The following is a 19,055-nucleotide window of genomic DNA, read 5'->3' on the forward strand; positions in this document are numbered from 1 at the left end:
GTGCTTCCTGCGGACGTTCTGGTAGCTTGGATTGGGCGTGGCGTCTCGGGGAGCTTGGAGTGGGCGCTGCGTCTCGGCGCGGTGCGCACCTTGCACGAAGGAGATAGGGTTAGGGTTCGTCGCTGGCGCCCCGGCCCAATTTCCAGCGACGAGGGCGATGGCGCGGGCGAGGACGATGGTGACGACGACGACAACGATGGCGCGGGTGCGACGAGCGCAAGGACAGAGCGAGGACTACGGGCGAGGGGGCGAGGCGCGGGGAAAGAGATCGAGATCCGGATCACCGCATGAATCGCGGAGAGCGAGAGATTGAGGCCGGGTCGCCCGCGTGCATGGGGAGCGAGGGAGCGGACGGGCGGCCTGACTGACGCTGGGGCGAGCACCCTGTTTGTTGGGTGGCATTTTCTAAGAAGGAATTCAGATGGGCCCGTGGTGAGTGGTATTTCGAGGGGAACCGAGGGAGTGCAGAGGCGAAGGTATCGCACCAAATGAGGCAGACCCAAAACAAATGTCGTACAAAAAAAATATCCACGCTTTGTTCTTTTTAGTTGTACAGGAGATGTAGGTTGTGCAACGAATCTTTTCACGGTTCTTGCATATAGCACAGTGTCCACGGGGCAGGTTATCTTGAACAAGGAAAGTGTTCAAAAGATTTACGGAGATTTGGATAGGCTAGGGCATATGGTATATCATTTTCTTATCTCTCGGTTACGCTGTCGTAGTTGTGCGAATCACGGTACGCTCACATACATATGTACATGTACAATCATTCATATGAACGTATGTGCACGCGTGCATTGATCATATTTTTATGATTAATCTGGCAGATCAGATAATTCTTGATATTGTCTTGTAATAACTTAGTCTGATTCCTCACTTGTGGAGATGAAACAATATGTTTTTTTATTATCTAAAAAAAGATAAATCTCGATATTAACGGAGTTACCATGTACCCGATCAAGTCGATGAATTAAATCTAAATGAACATGTTACACCATAAGAATCTAACAAGCTGAGATTGCCCAGTTCACGCTACACTGGTTTTGCACACAGTTTTGTGTAAAAGGACTTCAGAGATCTCGTGAACACAACAAAGCAAGGGGCTTCAGCAACTGGGCTGGGTTTTTTTTTTTTTTTTTTAGCAGAAGCAAGCTGGGCTGGTGGTGCCTGGAGGTATCAATCCGACATAATAGATCGGGATACGAGTTGTCGCTTATACACATTTCAGAACACAGCAACAGTAGGCCCAACAAACTATATATTCTTCCAGGGAAGCCCAAGTAATCTTGTGTGCCCAGAAAGCATTAGCAAGCCAGGCCGAAGCCGCAGGCCCAAAAGCTTAGAGAGTTGTAGGATTATACTTTCCGAGTTCCGACGCTTTTTTCGATTTTATAATAACTAGCAAAAATCCCGCGCGTTGCCGCGGGAGGAACAAAGCTTCCAACAATAGTGCTACATTTAGGCATATCTTATTGTGTACCGAGTATATTTTAGATGGACTTTCATATTGCCCCCCAAAAAAATAGTTAACTATCTCCCCCCTATGATGAGCAGTAGGGCAATATATTTATGTTAGAACTGCATATGTCACTTTTGAGGAAAGACGAATAAATCAATTAACAAATGATGTGATGAAAGTTCGCATTGTTTGTCATAAATGCACTGGAAAAAGGGGGAATCTTACCATTCCTGATAAGCTACAACTGCACTATATGCATAGGCACATAAACGGACACTGGAGTGTATGGATGCCAGATCGGCTCCTACTACAGCAAATGGGCTAAGAAGAATAGCAAGACCAGCAAATGGCACGCAACCGTCTCCAGGAAAGGACCTTCTCTCCCAATCATATGCTGGGTCAGTCGTTTCCATCCTTTGAGAAGCATCACAGGGCACTTATAGAAGGGAGCTAATGTGGTCAGTATTCCAAGCGTAAACGCGGCTGGTAACAGTGCACCAGTAATCTGGAAAAAAGGAAGTCATGTATATCAGTTTATTGTACATTGAAAAATAATCAGAAAAGTGGCATCTCAATGCGAAGCACTGGAACAGTGGATTATATTATTCAAAATGATTGTCTGAATGCATGCTTTCTTGCAAATGTTATCTCAAGTGAAGCATAAAGAGTGATTCTTACTCATTAAAGGTAAAGGCGTAATGCTAGAAGAACAAAAGTCTATGGTCTTGAGGTGTAAAGTTGAAAGATATAAACAGCGAATAGTGAACAGGATGCCAACCTTATCTCATATGGCTCCCGTCAGGAGGTTTCTGAAAGATGAAGATCCTCCATAATTGAGAAATAGGAGTGTAAAAGCAAATATGCTTCCAGTGATACGGGAGGTTTTTGAAGACGAAGGTCCATAATTGAAAAATAGGACTGGGAAAGCAAATCTTTCACGTCGCTGACTACTGTACAGCTTCCAGGGGTAGTACTCCATGTTCCATCTGAAGTTCAGAGTAGGTAGGTAAGCAAATTTTCAAAGATGAAAAGACCACAGAGATAAGCATAAGAAACTCATAGAAAGGAAAACTTACCACAAATAAAGCAATGAACAAATGGCTTTCTTTGCTTTCTCCACTCATGAAAATGTAGGTAAATATGCTTCCCGGGATGCCAATTAACAACCCTATGATGAAGACTGCAACTGGAGCAATAAAGAGAGGTATCTTAGCAATAGTGTAAATTACAGAAGCATATAAGATATATGGTGTTCGTATTGCCTAAGCTAAGAAACACTTATAAGAACCAAAAAAATGCAGAAGCAAAATTCTATTGCAGTAAAATTTGCTTGCAATTTGTATTCTGCTTTGTATTCACCTAAATTAATTAATATCATCTGAGTTTTATATAAATTTTGCACTTCAGTTTGAATATGAAAAATGTGTACTTCCCAGGTATCAGATCGTTCCTTAACTTATTTGTTTTAGAAAATGTTAGAGAAGAATTAGCACCAGAAACATATAACCCAAAAAAGAGGTAGCCTCTACCGGTATACCTTTAATCTGTGAACTGTGTTCTTGTGTAGCTAATTGGATTGCAAAATCATTGCAAGGACAGTTACAGGGAAACATTGTTGTATGGAGCCGACCACAAAACAGGCGAAGGCAGCGGTGAGGTGAAGCAGAAGACATTTTTTTTCAGCCTCTCGTAGTGAAACTCTTTTTTTCGGCCTCTCGCAGTGAAACTCGAAAGTCAGTAAGCAACATTTTTGTAGGAATCCATAGAATTTAAGAAATACTGTACCAATACATCACTACTGGGGTACAAATCATGCAATAGGCAATGTCCACTATACTTGCAAAGTGTTCTTTGGCTTTGACGCGAAATTTTGAGGAATGACTTGGTTGAATACATGTAGCCTTGTTAAGGTAGCCATAAAGCCATCACTTATTACTTGGCCCTAATTTTTATATTAGGCAAAAAAAAAAAAAAAATCGGCCTCTCGCAGTGAAACTCGAAAGTCAGTAAGCAACATTTTTGCAGGAATCCATAGAATTTAAGAAATACCGTACCAATACATCACTACTGGGGAACTAATCATGCAATAGGCAATCTCCACTATACTTGCAAAGTGTTCTTTGGCTTTGACGCGAAATTTTGAGGAATGACTTGGTTGAATACATGTAGCCTTGTTAAGGTAGCCATAAAGCCATCACTTATTACTTGGTCCTAATGTTTATATTAGGGAAAAACAAACTCATAAGAGAATCCAAACATGTATAAGTACATTTAATCAAATGTAGCACGATAAAGCACACTGCAACAGGTAACATCTGAAGAGCATATCCTCACTGAGCATTTAAAAATGATGTAGGCGAACAACATCACCATTTTGTTCTGCTGAAACGATTGCCCCGCAAGAACTCAAGATTATTTTTATGGCTACGAAAAGAAGATGTGGAACAATAGAGGAAACAATGGAATCAATGGGGGTATGTAACTGGGAAAGAAACAGAACTCACCTATTATGTTAATAGGAACCACAGACCATCTCAAATTATCTGTGTACTGTAGTCAGAATTCAGCACCTGGGCAGCAACAAAGATATTTTTAGCCATTACAACACAGGGAAGGGTTGCAGCACCAGCAGGTATTCTGTAACTACACATGTGGTGTAATAACTAATATACATCAGAATTCATACAGAATCGTTGCCTATTTTATCTTGGACTACAAAAACATGCACCTGTATACAATGAAGAAATGACAAAATCAAAAACCAATTGTTGTAAACTGATTCATGAAAATACCCCCAAACACAAAAATAATGGATTCTCCAGGGGAAAATAGATTGCGAGGGACCGAAATTACAGGGCAACTCTTTTAGGCCATGTAGAAACCACATGGCAGCATATGGAGTGGACGTGATCATCGTTAGCAACTTCCGTACCTGGATATGTCAAACGAATGAGGAAATTAGCATGCGCAATCAGAAGATCTATGAGTGGCAAAGAACTTTGTGCAGTATATGAGGTGCTGTAAATCGGATAGCTGCATACGCAAGACGGAGCCGGAGAGGGTGGGGGGCGGGCTCGCGGCGCCGCTGGCGTCATGGCTACCAGCGACGGCTTCGCGATCTCAAGGAGAAGGGCGGACGTGCCGGAACTCCGGGAGGCAGACACCGGAAGGGGCCCGCCGGGGGGCTGCGCGATGGAGCCGGAGAGAGTGGGGGCAGGATCGCAGCGCCGGCGAAACTACTGTTCATGTACAGCTTTAAGAGTATAATAATAATTTATTTATTTATTATAATTTATTTAAGAGTATTTAAGAGTATAGGTAGATTTTAACAACCGAAAGACTCCCTGGAAGCTTCGAGAATAAACGACCACGACCCCACGTCACCATTCACCAAACACATGGTGGCCCGTCAGCGCACGCCGTCGTGTCATCCTGTGTGCGTCACACCAGGGACGAGCAGGAGCAGCCCTGCCCAACTACTACGGACACCTGGACGGTCACCGGGACCCGGTTCGGAACTCTGCTAGCCCCTCGAGATTGACCGTCGGCGGCCGAGCGACTGGAAAATTTTCTGCCGACCGGAGACTTCCTTCCACCGTAGCATGTCTCTCAAACATACGTATGATGGTATGGACAGTTCATCTGGGAACCCTGTACCCAGTCATAGATGTTCTCCTGTTCCATGCTTAAAGTTGTGTTTGGTTTGGTTCCAAAAAAATGTTTTTGCTGTTAAAAAACAGAAAACAAGCCAAATATATAGGTAAAGGTTGAAACTGTTTTTCCAAAAGCATTTGCTTTCACATCGTATAATTTTTAAGTACATTGAACCTGCTCTCGACTTTCGGCTTCCTGCTTTTTCAGATGGGTGGAAATTGAGAGTTGTTTCATAGCTTTTTTAGGGAGATAGGGAGATGGAGTATGTTTCATCCAAACAGCTTATAACTCTTTTTACAATACATGATTTATAACAACTTTTTATAGCTAACGATGAACCAAATAGAGCCTAAGTATCTCTGCCATATCCCTTATATTGCATCTCCTATATATTACGTCTTCTATAAATTAATCTAGAAGAACACCCTTAAATCAATTTAAGAGAGTACCGCAAATTATTGAAAACTTCTTCTATGTTTCTATAGGAATATGGAAGAGATGTTGTCTCCTTTATAGATACGCAGAAGATAAGACAAGACTTCTGCTATATCACTTCTATCTTCTAAAATACTACTTTTAAAGTATAGAAAATTAGAGATAAGATATCCAATAAAATACTCTTACATCTTCTAAAATAATAATATTTTAAAGTATAGGAGATTAGATAAGATATCTAATGGAGATACTATTAGGCCTTAGCATAGCAATGGACGTACTCTACACTCACACCTGTACAGAGCATCTCCAACGGTTTTTCAATACTACCACTTGTCCCGTGAAACTATCACACTGGGGATGTGAATGTTTTTCTAGGCTAGCAATCCTCCAATAACTTTTTTTTTGTCAGCAAAATCTTTCTCGTCTCCACTTAAATTCAGAGGAAACTTGCATCTCCCCCCCCCCCCAATAAGTTAGGTCCACCCTAACTGTCATCCTCCTGGCCCCTCCTCCCCCTCACTCCTCTCCACCTCCATTGTCATCGAGCACTACCAGAGGTTAAGTTCCTCAGCACTACCATCACCCCTAATGTTGTACGTGCATTCCTCGACAAAAGTGTCGAGTTTTGTGGTCGGCATCTCAGTGGTGTTGAGTGCGATGTTAGTAAGGAGAGGTGACGACACAAGCATAACAACAGCAGCATGTGGTGACGTACCTCCGTGCAGGGGATGTCGATGGCGCAGCCATGGCCCAGTGACGACACAAAGCATGCAGCCTGTTCGTTTGGCTGTGGCTTGTTGTAAACGATCGTAAATTTTCAGCCGGAATAGTATTTTTCTCTCACACAAACCAGCCAGCAGTACTTCTTTACGAACCAGCAACGATATGAACCAGCCAACCGAACAGGCTGATGGTTGCAGCAACACGACCCAAGTACATGGCGCTATTTAGCCAATGATGCTTGATCTACACTTGTAGGGTCAGGGTCAACGCCACTACAGAGCACGCGACCGCATCCATCCCCAAAGGATGGCATCGAGCGTGTCGCCGAAAGGACGCCCATGACTGGGGATGAGTTTGTCTCCCTCCCCGTGCGCCTCGCCGATGTTAAACTTGCCGCACTACGCACACGAGCTAAATGAGGCCATCGAGTCCTCGTGGCCACCTCATGCGCCATGGCCGAGAATGAGGCCACCTCCCTTCCCGCACGCCTTGCCAAGTGGGGTGGATCGAACGTCGACATCCGGATCGCGCTGGTGATGGCGGATAGGAGTATCAGGAGCCCATGAGAAAGAAGAGCAAAAAAGGAGAGAAGAAATAGGAAAAAAGAAAATAAATAAATTGGTACGTGACAAGTGAGTCTCATATATTAGGAGAGGTTATTGGTGCTCCGTAAAAAATATCTTTATCTAATAATTAATTTAAAATGTGGTATTGGGCATCCCTATTTGCCACAGGGGATGTTTATGATTGCTCCACTCCATGTTTTTTAGCTAAATTGGTTCAGCTCAATGCAACTATGCTTCAGAAAAGGTGGAGTTATGAGAGCACCTAAATAGATGCTCCACAAACTACAAGTTTTATTTGTGAAACTGCTCCACGATAGAGTTTATGGAGTAGAGTCTGTGGAGGAGACTTGTTTCAGAGAGCTGGTGATGCTCTAAACACTGCATGTTGCAGCTTGAATGCACTATCTGTACAAATATCCAACCCTCAGTCCTCCATCGGTGGCTAGGGAGATAATTGGAATTTTGCCATTATGGCAAGTGAGTTTCGCTGAAATGTCATGGAAGTTGTGTGCTTCGCCAGAATGCCTATATGAAACGGGTGCTTAATGCTATTTTGCCATTTCAGGATTTTAGATAAATTTTTAAAAATTTTCAGCCAACTTTTCACCTGCTATGACCGTTTTCAAAGTTGGGCTGAAAATTTTGGGCTAAACAATTGTTAAAGTTATCTAAAATCAGAAATGGCATAATAGCGTGAAATGCTCATTTTATAGAGGTATTCTGGCAAACCCCATAATTTTTTTTCGTCTCTCATCTAGGCACAACTGTAGTATCTGTTCATGACCAGATACACACACCAACACCACATACACTCACACCCACGCACACCTCAAGTACACAAATAGATCCTACAACTACACCTAGATTCTAAAATCGCGTCCTTGAAGAGATCACCGAAACCATCCAAGACTCCGTAGACGACGGCCATGTCGTAGCTCCACGCGATAGAAAGGTCCTGTTAAAATAAAGAAAAACCCCGGTGAAAAATCATAGGTCAAGCAGAGCTCAAACCCACGACCGGCCGCTGCACCACTTGGAGCTTTGCCGCTCGAGCTACGTCTCATTCCCGGCAAACCCCATAATTTAATAGCACTTCAGCGAAACCCACTTGCGGCAAAATTCCAAATTTCTCTCGTGTGGGTCTGACGCTTTCACGCACGGCCCCTTCCAAAAGTCCAAATTTCTCTCGGCTGGCTCTGAAGCTTTCACGAACGGCCCCTTCGAAAAGTCCAATTTTCTCGTGGCTGGGTGCCTGGGTGTGACGCTTTCACGCACGCGCCCCGTCGAAAAGTCCAAAGCTCACGTTAAAGCCTAAAATCCGTGGTGGGCCGCCGTGAGGTGGACTATGCTTGTTCCGTTGCACGGCGCTGATCAACAGTGGGCCCCACATGGGCCGGGCAATAGCCGCCCACCATCGCTACCGTCCAATACCAGGTGCAGAATATAAAACTGGCGGATCTCCGCCATCTGGATACGTAAACCCGGCGGAGCCATTCCTCATTCGAACCAAAGCCCATCTTTTCCTTCCATATAAAATAATACATAATACTATAAAATAAAATAAAATATCTCACCTTTTCTACGCTCCTCGGCCGTCCGATGACTCCATTTGTTCCCGCGGAGCACCGATCCTGCCGTCCACTTGTTAAATAGCGTGAGTTTAAGTCGAAATACCATCCTTAAATATAGCAATTATATATTTTTTATTCTCACGCCGTCGCCTGTCCTTATTAATACCGCCGCGGCGTCGCACCTCCCTTCGTTCCATCGCCCCATTTGCTCGCCAAGAGTTCTTCTTGTTAGGCAAGGCAAAAGCAGAAGCAAAAAGGTGAGAACAGTCTCAGATCACCCCCCCCCCCCTCCCCCCCTCATTCGCATGTCTTTCGATTTCTCGATGCGTCAGATCGACTACCATCATCCTTCGTGTCTGATTTGCTTCTCTTCTCGTATTTGTAACAAGAGATCTGATCTAAACCTGATTTTAAACGACTGTGCTGGTCGTCCAGTCTCAATCCGCCATGCGAATTAACTGAATAGGGTATTTTTCATTACGTGTTCAGATCTTATTGATTATAGCAACGCCGTGTGGCGGATTCTGAAGCCAGGTGCAGATCTGTTTGGTTATGCAGCGGATTTGCTGCTCGTCTAACATTTTGCTTACTGCTGTGTGTTATTTTTGGTAGGTCTCGTTGGCTATGGCGAGCTCTGGGTTCTCGTGGACGCTGCCGGACCACCCTAAGCTCCCCAAGGGGAAGCCGGTGGCTGTCGTCGTGCTGGACGGATGGGGCGAGGCCAACCCCGACCAGTACAACTGCATCCATGTCGCTCAGACTCCTGTCATGGACTCGCTAAAGAATGTGTGTATGCTTTCCTTTACACCTGCCCTTCTGTTTTACCCTGTATCGCAAAGTCATTGTGAGCTTGCGTAGATGCTCTTTTTTTGTGTGTGTGTGTATTAGATACCTTGGTTCTGATTGTTGCTAAGTATGCACTGGTCACATTCTTATCGGGAGCCTAATTCTTAGCTCCAGTTCACTGATGACGGATCTGATTTGAATTAATACCGGTAGGTAGTGGCTTTTAGATTTTTTATTTATGTAATCTTGATTAAGGTTAAGTTCTACAGATTAAGGTTAAATGTTTTTTCCTGTACTCACTGTTAATCTGTTATGCATACGGGGCACTGGGTGAAGTAGTGAATGCTGAGTTTTTCTCTTTCATGTAGTAGGACTGTCTGAAAATGGTTATGCCCTGAGGTTTCTAATTCTTTGAAAGTGTATCCATTCAATTGCTTGTTTGACCATTGTCTCATACTTGGTGTTAATGAAAAATAACATGGTGTTGCACATAACCTCTGCTTCTTTCTCTTGGATGAAAGATTGTTCTGTCAGCATAATTTGATTTGCAGGTATACTGTCTTCATGCTTTTACTCACCCTTTTGTGAAATATGTATATTAGGGTGCTCCTGAGAAATGGACACTAGTGAAGGCACATGGAACAGCTGTGGGTCTCCCATCTGATGATGACATGGGCAACAGCGAAGTTGGTCACAATGCACTTGGTGCTGGTCGGATTTTTGCCCAAGGGTATGTTAGATATTTATTTATTTTTGGAAATGTTTTTTTTGGTTGTAACTAATGCGCTGTGGCTTCAATATTGCACTTGAACATGATGCCTACAACTATGTTTTTTCTATACATGCCAGACCTCCACGTGAGATAGGCATTTAGTTGCTAACAAATAATTTTGTCCATATAAGATTCAAAATCTTTGAATCTTGGGACAGTACTAACTATTTGCTTCATGACGAGAATAGAGCCTGTAACTCTATTCTTATTGTCATCAGTTAGTAGTTTCATTGATTTGTTTCTCACTACTGCAGTGTACTTTTTGGCTCAACATTTGAATTCATATGCAATCAAGAACTTGATCTTAGTGTGCTATTTTGTCTGTCATGTTAGTCTTAAATAGAACCTTTAGTCCTTAAGAGTTCATAGATGTTCTCTGATCTGAGTGCTGCATTCTTTCTGCCTATAGTGCTAAGCTTGTTGATAGTGCTCTTGCCTCCGGAAAGATTTATAATGGAGATGGATTCAACTACATCAAAGAATCTTTTGAAAGTGGTACTCTTCACCTTATTGGGTTGTTGAGTGATGGTGGTGTCCACTCTCGTCTTGACCAACTGCAGGTTTGCAAATAATCTTTCTTCAATTTATCTTACTTAAGTTACAAGTTTACCACAAGATTTACTTTTTTTTTTGCTCTATCCAGTTACTTCTGAAAGGTGCCAGTGAGAGGGGAGCAAAAAAAATCCGTGTGCACATCCTTACCGATGGGCGTGATGTTTTGGATGGCAGCAGTGTTGGTTTCGTGGAGACCCTAGAGAATGATCTTTCGGAGCTTCGAGGGAAGGGTATTGATGCACAAATTGCATCTGGTGGTGGAAGGATGTATGTTACCATGGACCGTTATGAGGTGAATGTTTTTTGTCGTATTCAAGCATCAGTGTTCATCGTCTAACACCTTGGCTTACAGTTTTGTTTTGTTTAATACCTTCCAGAATGACTGGGATGTGGTTAAACGTGGCTGGGATGCCCAGGTGCTTGGAGAAGCACCCTACAAATTCAAAAGTGCACTTGAGGCTGTGAAAACACTGAGAGCACTGCCCAATGCTAATGATCAGTACTTGCCCCCATTTGTGATTGTTAATGACAGTGGCAATGCTGTTGGGCCTGTATTAGATGGTGATGCAGTTGTCACTATCAACTTCCGGGCCGATCGCATGGTTATGCTTGCGAAAGCACTAGAGTATCCAGATTTTGACAAATTCGACCGTGTTCGTGTCCCCAAAATTCGATATGCTGGGATGCTTCAGTATGATGGTGAGTTGAAGCTTCCAAGCCGTTACCTTGTTTCCCCACCAGAGATAGAGAGAACATCTGGGGAGTACTTGGTGAAGAATGGCATCCGCACTTTTGCTTGCAGGCAAGTACTATACTATCTAATGTTTCAGCCTTTCTCGTGATACTTCTTTTGTTTACTTCAATATCATAAACCACTTAGTTTTTTCTGAGTCATCTAAGCCAGCATGGTTCATTTATTTTGAATAAACATTATCAAGTGTACTTTGTACAATCTTGTACATACCTGTAAGGGGCACTTGCCTTCTGGAAAGATGTTGCTGTGAGTTATCTCCATTACCTTATGCTACAGTCGTACTAGTAATTTGACGTGTAGAAACATTTTTTTTTCTAGGGTAATAATCTTCTAGCTTTAGAAGGGCGGGCCTGGTGCAAGCGGTAGAGTCTTACCGCCTGTGACCAGAAGGTCCTGGGTTTGAGTCGCGGTCTCCTCGCTTGCCTCTGACACCCTTCCCTAGACCCCGCACAGAGCGGGAGCTCTTTGCACTGGGTACGCCCTTTTTTAATAATCTTCTAGCCGCAGAGGAGGCTCAGTATGCTGACATTGTGCTAACTTTGGCTGATATTTGGTTGCATTGTTCTATGAATGGTTTGTGTGCTAATACTGTATGGCCTGCATAATGTTATTTTTGGATTGACTCATTGCTGTATCATCCTTGTCCTTGCAACGGCATGTTCTACATTTTGCCTTTTCTTTTTTCTTTTTATTTATACGGCAACATTGGTTTGTGTGTGACAGTGAGACGGTGAAATTCGGCCATGTCACATTTTTCTGGAACGGGAACCGTTCAGGATACTTTGATGAAACTAAGGAAGAGTATGTAGAAGTTCCTAGTGACAGTGGTATTACATTCAATGTTGCACCCAAGATGAAGGCGCTTGAAATTGCCGAGAAAGCCAGGGACGCTCTCCTAAGTGGAAAGTTTGACCAGGTAAATAGTTCTGAAATTTCTATTAGATGAGTCTTTCGGTTTCCCTGTTGCTTAGCATATTGTTGTTACAGGTACGTGTCAACCTTCCAAATGGTGACATGGTTGGTCACACTGGTGATATTGAGGCCACCGTTGTTGCTTGCAAGGCAGCTGATGAAGCTGTTAAGGTGAGAGCATCAATAAAAGTTCGCTTACATGTTGTGTGTTGTCTTCATAATCTGCATTGAAAGTTCGCTTACGGTAGCAGATTTTATATAGGCCTTTGCCTATTTTAACCAAATGCTCTTCTGAACAGATTATTTTGGATGCTGTCGAGCAAGTTGGTGGTATTTACCTTGTTACTGCCGATCATGGCAATGCAGAGGATATGGTGAAAAGGAACAAAGCTGGCAAGCCGTTGCTCGACAAGAATGGCGGTATCCAGATTCTAACCTCGCATACCCTTCAGCCGGTGAGTGCAATGCCTTTTGACCCCATGTCTTTGGTTGTCTCCCAGTAAAAGCATACCCATGTTGATTGCTTTGGATGTTAATGCCTCTGTAAAACTTGCAGGTCCCGGTTGCCATTGGAGGCCCTGGTCTTCACCCCGGAGTGAAATTCCGGAATGACATTGAAATCCCTGGGCTCGCCAACGTAGCCGCAACTGTGATGAACCTCCATGGATTTCAGGCCCCTGCTGACTACGAGCAAACCCTGATTGAAGTTGCTGACAACTAAGTAGTGGCCAGCTATGTCCAATTTTGGTTCTATAGTTGAGAATGGATATGGCCAGTTAATTGAATAATTTCTGTTTGCAAGCACGTTGCTCAAACTCACCAAAACATTGAGAGACGCCTTTTGACTTGCATTTAGGTGCTCTATTTATACCGTTGACAATTGTATCCTGTGCTGGCTTTTGGCAGTTTGATAGCTATCTTTACTTAGCTATATACGGTATCTGAGGCCGCAAACTTTGTGTCAGTCTAAAATTGCTCGAGGTTATATACTGTTTGTGTGGGTCATCACTACTTCACTAGTGATTACCTTTTGGCCTCACGCATTGACGCATGAGTTGTGTTCACCTGCTGAGAATGGACTCATGTACTACGATAATAGCTTTTGTGGGAAGATGGTACAGTAATACTGAAATGGCATTCTTTTGTGGGAAAGATGGTACAGTAATACTGAGATGGCATTTTGATGATATCCATGGTTCAAGATCTGTTCTGAATTGCTGAATTTAATCATACAATGTTTGGCTTTTAAACTCCATCCATGCTTATCTTTGAACATTATCTTTCCACGTGTAGTCGGTAACCGATTTTTTTTTTTTTTTTCTTCTTCAGCTCCACGAACAGTTCCATCGGTGGAGCTGAAGCGATTTTGGTAAATCGTTTGGCAAAATGGTTTCCCTGTGAGAGCATGTTTTTAGGAGCCTGGAGGAGGAGCCGGGAGAAGCCATTTTTTTTTTTTTTTTTTTTGCTCCATCCCACCCAAAATCACTGTGAGAGTATGTTTTTAGGGACTTCACAAGTGAAGCTATTTTACTTTACCCGTTTGGTAGAAAATGGCTTTAAACGACTCCTGAAGCTGGTGGAGAAGGCCTGCCAAACGGGACATAGCGTGGGCGTTTTACCTTTTTTTTTGACTATCAGCAGGAGCACCTTTTTGCCAGGTCTAAAAACAGTTTTAGCTCCACGAATAAGGCTGTTCCGCTAGAAAAAACTGCTCCACCACTGAAGCAGCTGTACAAACAGGTACTTGGCCCATCGGGCTCATAAGATGTACCTAATCATTGGGCCAGGTAAGATCCACCATGTGCCTGAATTGTTATAAATGCTAGTGCTGGCCTGAGAGACAACAGCTTGAGAGCCAGTGACCGACCCAACCTAGTGCTGGCCGCTCAAATGAACTTACCCCTTGGACACTTCAAGTGGTACCTAACCATGTTGAGACGTTGTCAAAAAAAAAAAAAAAAATGAGAAAGAGCCCGATCTCCTCCATTTTCATCAAAGTATACTGTATAATATAGCAGGTCAGACGAACACACATCGTTTCTTGACTTTCAAAGTGCTACAATCCATGAGACCATGACCATAAGTCCATAAGGCCTTAGGCGACGTGTTTGATTTGCTAGTCGCCGCTCGTGCAAGCCAAGGCAAACAGATTTCTGGAAATCTGAGGAGCCTCTGAAGGACACGGTAGACTCTGACCTGATGACATCCTGTGACCGTGATCGTATCATACCATATCACATGAAACTCAGCCTTTTCTTTTCTTTGGTTACTCCGTAGAACGAGAAAGTTAATGCTGTGTACCCTACGTACCTGTCCGTCTTCCTGAAGTCTGTAGACTGCATTACTCAATCACTTCCCTCTTGTCTGAAACAGAGCAGCGTGCGTGCATGCTTCATGCATTCATCATTTATGCTCGTTATTACCTGCAAAAGTCAGACGATTTCTTGCTAAAAAAAGGTCAGACTATTTCACTGGTAGTCTATGCGCACTCGGTGTAAATCTGTGCGATGCTTTCATCAGCAGGTGAGTGACACTGACACTAACAAAGGAAATTCGCAGTAATCAAATCGGAGGTGACCGGCACGCGTACGTCGTCGCCGCCCCTGTCCGCCCGTGGAAGCAAACCGCCGTGACTCGCTGCTTTCCTGGGCGCTTTCGTGCGGCGACGGCGACGCCTTGGCCGCACGCACGCGGACGCTTGCCTTGCCCGCGCCGGCCAGTGCCACCGTGAGTCGCCCATCTCGGGGGGAAATCTCGAGTGCTTTTCGACTCAGCTGCTGTTGCTTGCCCTGTCCCTTGACAGCAGCGGCCGCTAAAGCGTCACCTGAGCCTAACAATCTGGACGTACGTACAGGTACAGGTACAGGTACAGGTACAGGTACAGCTTTTCTGTTTTTCAATTTGTTTGGAAACAAGGTACCAGACCAGCACACCTGCTCTGTTCATTATGTATACAGATTGTCACCCTGTTCGTTTGTTGGTTTCAGCCAGCCCAAACCAGCCAGCCAACAGTGTTTTTCTCTCACAACAAACTAGCACCAGCCAGCCCAAACCAGCCCAGAAACCACGAACAAGCCAACTGTCTCTTAGCTTGAAACATTACGTGTGCTTGGGGTAAATTAATCATTTAATCGTATGCTCCTGCACCAGATGATCACCGGACATGCCGCGCTCCTGTCCTGTCCTCGAGCGCCGTCTCACCTGGGCCTAACAATCTGGACTTTTGTACACCTGTTCAGTTCACTATAGACTGACTGCGCGAAACAAGCTATGGCGTCTGCTTTAAGATGAGACTTTTCCCTGTGTGCCATTATAAAAGATCGTAATCCCCTGTGTGCCCCTGGAAAAATTCAGCGGTCTTCAGCGCCACTACTCCAACTTTTTCAGGTCCTCCATGCCACTTCCGTCAGTTCAGGCTCTAACGCCGTCAAACTGCAGGTGTGAAAAGACGAAAATGCCCTTAAGTTCAAATATGTTATTAATTTTTTTGAGCATCTTAACGACTTCAAATGAAAAAACTCAAAACTAGAAAGTTGTAGATCTCGTCGAGATCTATAATTTTCATATAAAATTTATTTTCATTTAATTTCGCAAAAAAACTATGATGATTTTTCTAAGATATATTAATCATATCAAATCATATTTTTTGCGGAATTAAATGAAAATAATTTTTATATGAAAATTATAGATCTCGATGAGATCTACAACTTTCTAGTTTTGAGTTTTTTCATTTGAAGTCGTTAAGATGCTCAAAAAAAATTAATAACATATTTGAACTTAAGGGCATTTTCGTCTTTTCACACCTTTAGTTTGACGGCGTTAGAGCCTGAACTGACGGAAGTGGCATAGATGACCCGAAAAAGTTGAAGTAGTGGCGCTGAAGACCGCTGAATTTTTCCAGAGGCACAAAGGGGATTACGATCTTTTATAAGGGCACACAGGGAAAAGTCTCCTTTAAGATAACAATAATCGGCGTGCTCCTACACCATACACCAGATGACTACCGGTCATGCCCTGCTCGAGAGTGCTGACTCGATCTTGCCTCTTCTCCGTGTCTAGTCCCTCCGCAGAACACGCGTGGTCGCGCCAACGAGCACAAAAAGATTGAAAGAGGGGCTGTTCGGTCGGTATTAAAGTCGGCTGATAAGTCGGTTGAAGCTATTTTATTGTGAAAGAAAAATACCATAGATTCTAGCTGATAAGTTGAAGCGAACAAGCCAGAGTCACGAGGGGCATACCGACACGTCGTCATAAAACTCTGCACAACCGTTCTACGGCACGTACGTTGGTAGGTAGAGCAATGAAAGGTGTGCAACTAAGGGGTATTTGGATCATGTGACTAAAATTTAGGAGGTGTCACGTGAGGGTGTCGTATGTGGTGTTCGGATACTAATAAAAAACAAATTACATAATCCGTCAGTACTCCACGAGAGGAATTTATTAAGCCTAATTAATCTGTCATTAGTATGCTTACTGTAGCACCATATTGTCAAATCATGGACTAATTAGGTTTAAAATATTCGTCTCACAAATTAGTCACAAACTATACAATTAGTTTCGTAATTAGTCTATATTTAATATTCCATACATATATCAAACATTCGATAGGACAACGACTAAAGTTTACGATGAGTAACCAAACACTTCTAACTATCCATGCACTGATAAGATTTAGGGCCGCTCGCCAGTGAACGAATTGAAGTAGGATGGTGACTGGTGAGAGTTTACAGTACTTCACCTAGTACGCTGGTTGATGGGAATTAAGAGTGGCTGCCAATGTTGCCGGCCGATACCGCCGGTTTAAGCTATTTTGTTGTAAGAGAAAAATACTGTAGATTCTGGTTAAAAAAATGACGAGCCATTGTCATCATCAGGCATCCCGATCAGGCTTTACTGTTATACTGGGAATCCGGATTTGGCCCGGAAGGCTTTATTCAATTTGTGATGGCTACCTCTGAAATCTGAAACGAATGAAAGAAAAAGAAAGAAACATCGTGGTGGCTGCGCCATCTGATGGAGACACAGGCGCCTACCATCATTCCACGCGTAACAAGGGTTACAGTGACTCGGTGTACTCCGTAGGCTCCAGCAACAGCAACAGCAACATCAAACAGCAAACAATCCGATCTCCACCAAGTCGATCCACTTCCCTGAGTTAATAGCTTCTTGGAATTAATGTCAAAGCATCGCTTATTCGCTTAACCGATTCTCCACTCTAGCCGCCCAAGAGCTGCTCTTCCAATCACTCGTACATTGCAAAGGGAACTTGAGTTCTTGTTACATGAAAGCTACGACTCGCACGCAGGTTCAGAGGCCTGCGGTCGAAGTCGAAGCCTAGCTCTTTGCATGGCTGGTCGAACAGTGGAGATGCCCCACAACGACGTCCAAGCCAGGATGATGGTGCCGGAGGAAGCATCCCGGGAAAAAGGCTCACTTTTTTTAGCCTGGCCTTATCGATCGAGATTAATCACATCAGAATCGCATCGAAGTGTTCCCACCAGCTGGAATAATCTACTTTTTTGGTGAATTCACACCGTCTGAAAAATATCTACTAGCCAAAATGGAGACTGTCAAATTCTATAAAAAACTACTGTCTTAACGAAATAGTTATACCCCAACGCTATAAGAATAAATAACTTTCTAATGTTTAAATTTGTCCCAAAAAATAACATTCTACAAAAAACATGGGACGACCTCTGAATGCAGAAGCTAATCACGGGTGCATGAAACGATACCAAATCCAGGACATATCTTTCGGGAAATAAAAGAAGAACCTAGCAAAGTTATTTATTTTGAGACATAGGGGGTATGTAAAAAAATAGCATACATAATAAACCTAGCAATGTCAATTTTGTATTGTAAATTTATGTTAAAATTTAGATTTTAATAGTTGGATAAACTTGATTTAGGACAAATAGATGAAATTATATTTCCTATAAAAGAATAAAAATAGAATAGAATACTTTGCTGACTCTCGCTGTCTCGCGACAACCGCTTCACTTTAACTGCCCACATCTTTGTCATGACCTACCATAAAGGTACAAGGTCCGGACAAATCACGTCTCGATGGGAAACTCTAAAAATTTGCACTTTGAGGTTTGATGTAAACAGGAATGAAGCTTTGAGGGAGTTTTTTTAGCCGTCCTGAGCTTGTTGATTCAAGCCTGCAAAAACGAAATTTTGAGATTAACAAATCATCACGTGTCTCGAAGTGTCACTTATCATTAAAAAAACAACATCATTAAATTCTAAAATAAATTTAGATAAATACGATCATGTCAAATCGAATTTAAACATGTGTAGGTCAGTTCCACCATACGCTGAGCTAACATGCTGAATGTAAATATCTTTTAATATGTTATTGATTTCTCAACTATTGATGACATATTCGAAGACAATTTAATGACCTCAGCTTCCTTTCAAGGACTTCTATCAAACCGTAATATGCCTCGTGTAGAAAAAAAATATATTTTGTATAAATTAAAAAAATTAAATATATGGCGACGACTAAAGGTTGCCGTGATCCAACAGTCCCAACCACGCCTTCCATCTTTAGGTTGCATCAGCGACTTTGCATACTTTTCAACACCACAGCCGATGCTTCTGACGTGGTCTAAAGAAAAGGAAAATTAGCTACGAAAAGCAAGGGGGTAATCGTCTAATAAATAATAAATAAATAAACAAAAAATAAAACAAGGAGAGAAAAAGGGAAATAAACCTAGCAAGTGAAATGAATCCGCCACATGGCAAGCTGACCGGCGGGGCCCGGCTGCCATCCAATCCACCACAGTCCACAGGCAGCACGCCAGCACGGAGGAGCAGCGCGGCTGGGCGTACGGCCCGGGACGAGCGCAGCGCGGCAGCG

General features: G+C 43.1%; 1 protein-coding gene and 1 long non-coding RNA gene across 4 annotated transcripts; one reads left to right on the top strand and one right to left on the bottom strand.

The window, feature by feature from the left end:
* Window positions 1–1,629: 1,629 nt before the first annotated feature.
* LOC136457248 (uncharacterized) lies at window positions 1,630–4,720 on the bottom strand. 3 transcript variants are annotated; one of them, XR_010759704.1, is made up of 6 exons: window positions 4,501–4,720; window positions 4,313–4,391; window positions 3,964–4,187; window positions 2,536–2,639; window positions 2,238–2,445; window positions 1,630–1,964 (listed from the first exon to the last, which is right to left on the bottom strand). It is a non-coding gene; the product is annotated as an uncharacterized lncRNA (long non-coding RNA). The 3 variants fall into 3 exon arrangements; XR_010759702.1 differs by having other exon boundaries at window positions 3,964–4,391; XR_010759703.1 differs by having other exon boundaries at window positions 2,536–2,645; window positions 3,964–4,391.
* Window positions 4,721–8,511: 3,791 nt separating this feature from the next.
* On the top strand, window positions 8,512–13,233 carry LOC136457247 (2,3-bisphosphoglycerate-independent phosphoglycerate mutase-like). The gene is made up of 10 exons (XM_066457309.1): window positions 8,512–8,668; window positions 9,024–9,197; window positions 9,800–9,927; window positions 10,379–10,529; window positions 10,613–10,816; window positions 10,902–11,326; window positions 12,002–12,194; window positions 12,266–12,361; window positions 12,490–12,645; window positions 12,747–13,233. The coding sequence occupies exons 2-10, from the start codon at window positions 9,036–9,038 to the stop codon at window positions 12,909–12,911; spliced, it is 1,680 nt and encodes a 559-aa protein (XP_066313406.1). The 5' UTR covers window positions 8,512–8,668; window positions 9,024–9,035; the 3' UTR covers window positions 12,912–13,233.
* The last annotated feature ends 5,822 nt before the right edge of the window (window positions 13,234–19,055 follow it).

This window comes from Miscanthus floridulus, chromosome 6 (genome assembly GCF_019320115.1).
Source record: "Miscanthus floridulus cultivar M001 chromosome 6, ASM1932011v1, whole genome shotgun sequence".
NCBI lineage: Eukaryota > Viridiplantae > Streptophyta > Magnoliopsida > Poales > Poaceae > Miscanthus > Miscanthus floridulus.

What these genes read in the sequence shown, in the direction of transcription:
- LOC136457247 (XM_066457309.1), top strand. Translation starts at nt 9,036, where the DNA reads ATGGCGAGCTCTGGGTTCTCGTGGACGCTGCCGGACCACCCTAAGCTC. An exon ending in GGTCGGATTTTTGCCCAAGG is followed by an intron (nt 9,928 to 10,378) that starts GTATGTTAGATA and finishes TTCTGCCTATAG; the next exon opens with TGCTAAGCTTGTTGATAGTG. An exon ending in CTCGTCTTGACCAACTGCAG is followed by an intron (nt 10,530 to 10,612) that starts GTTTGCAAATAA and finishes TGCTCTATCCAG; the next exon opens with TTACTTCTGAAAGGTGCCAG.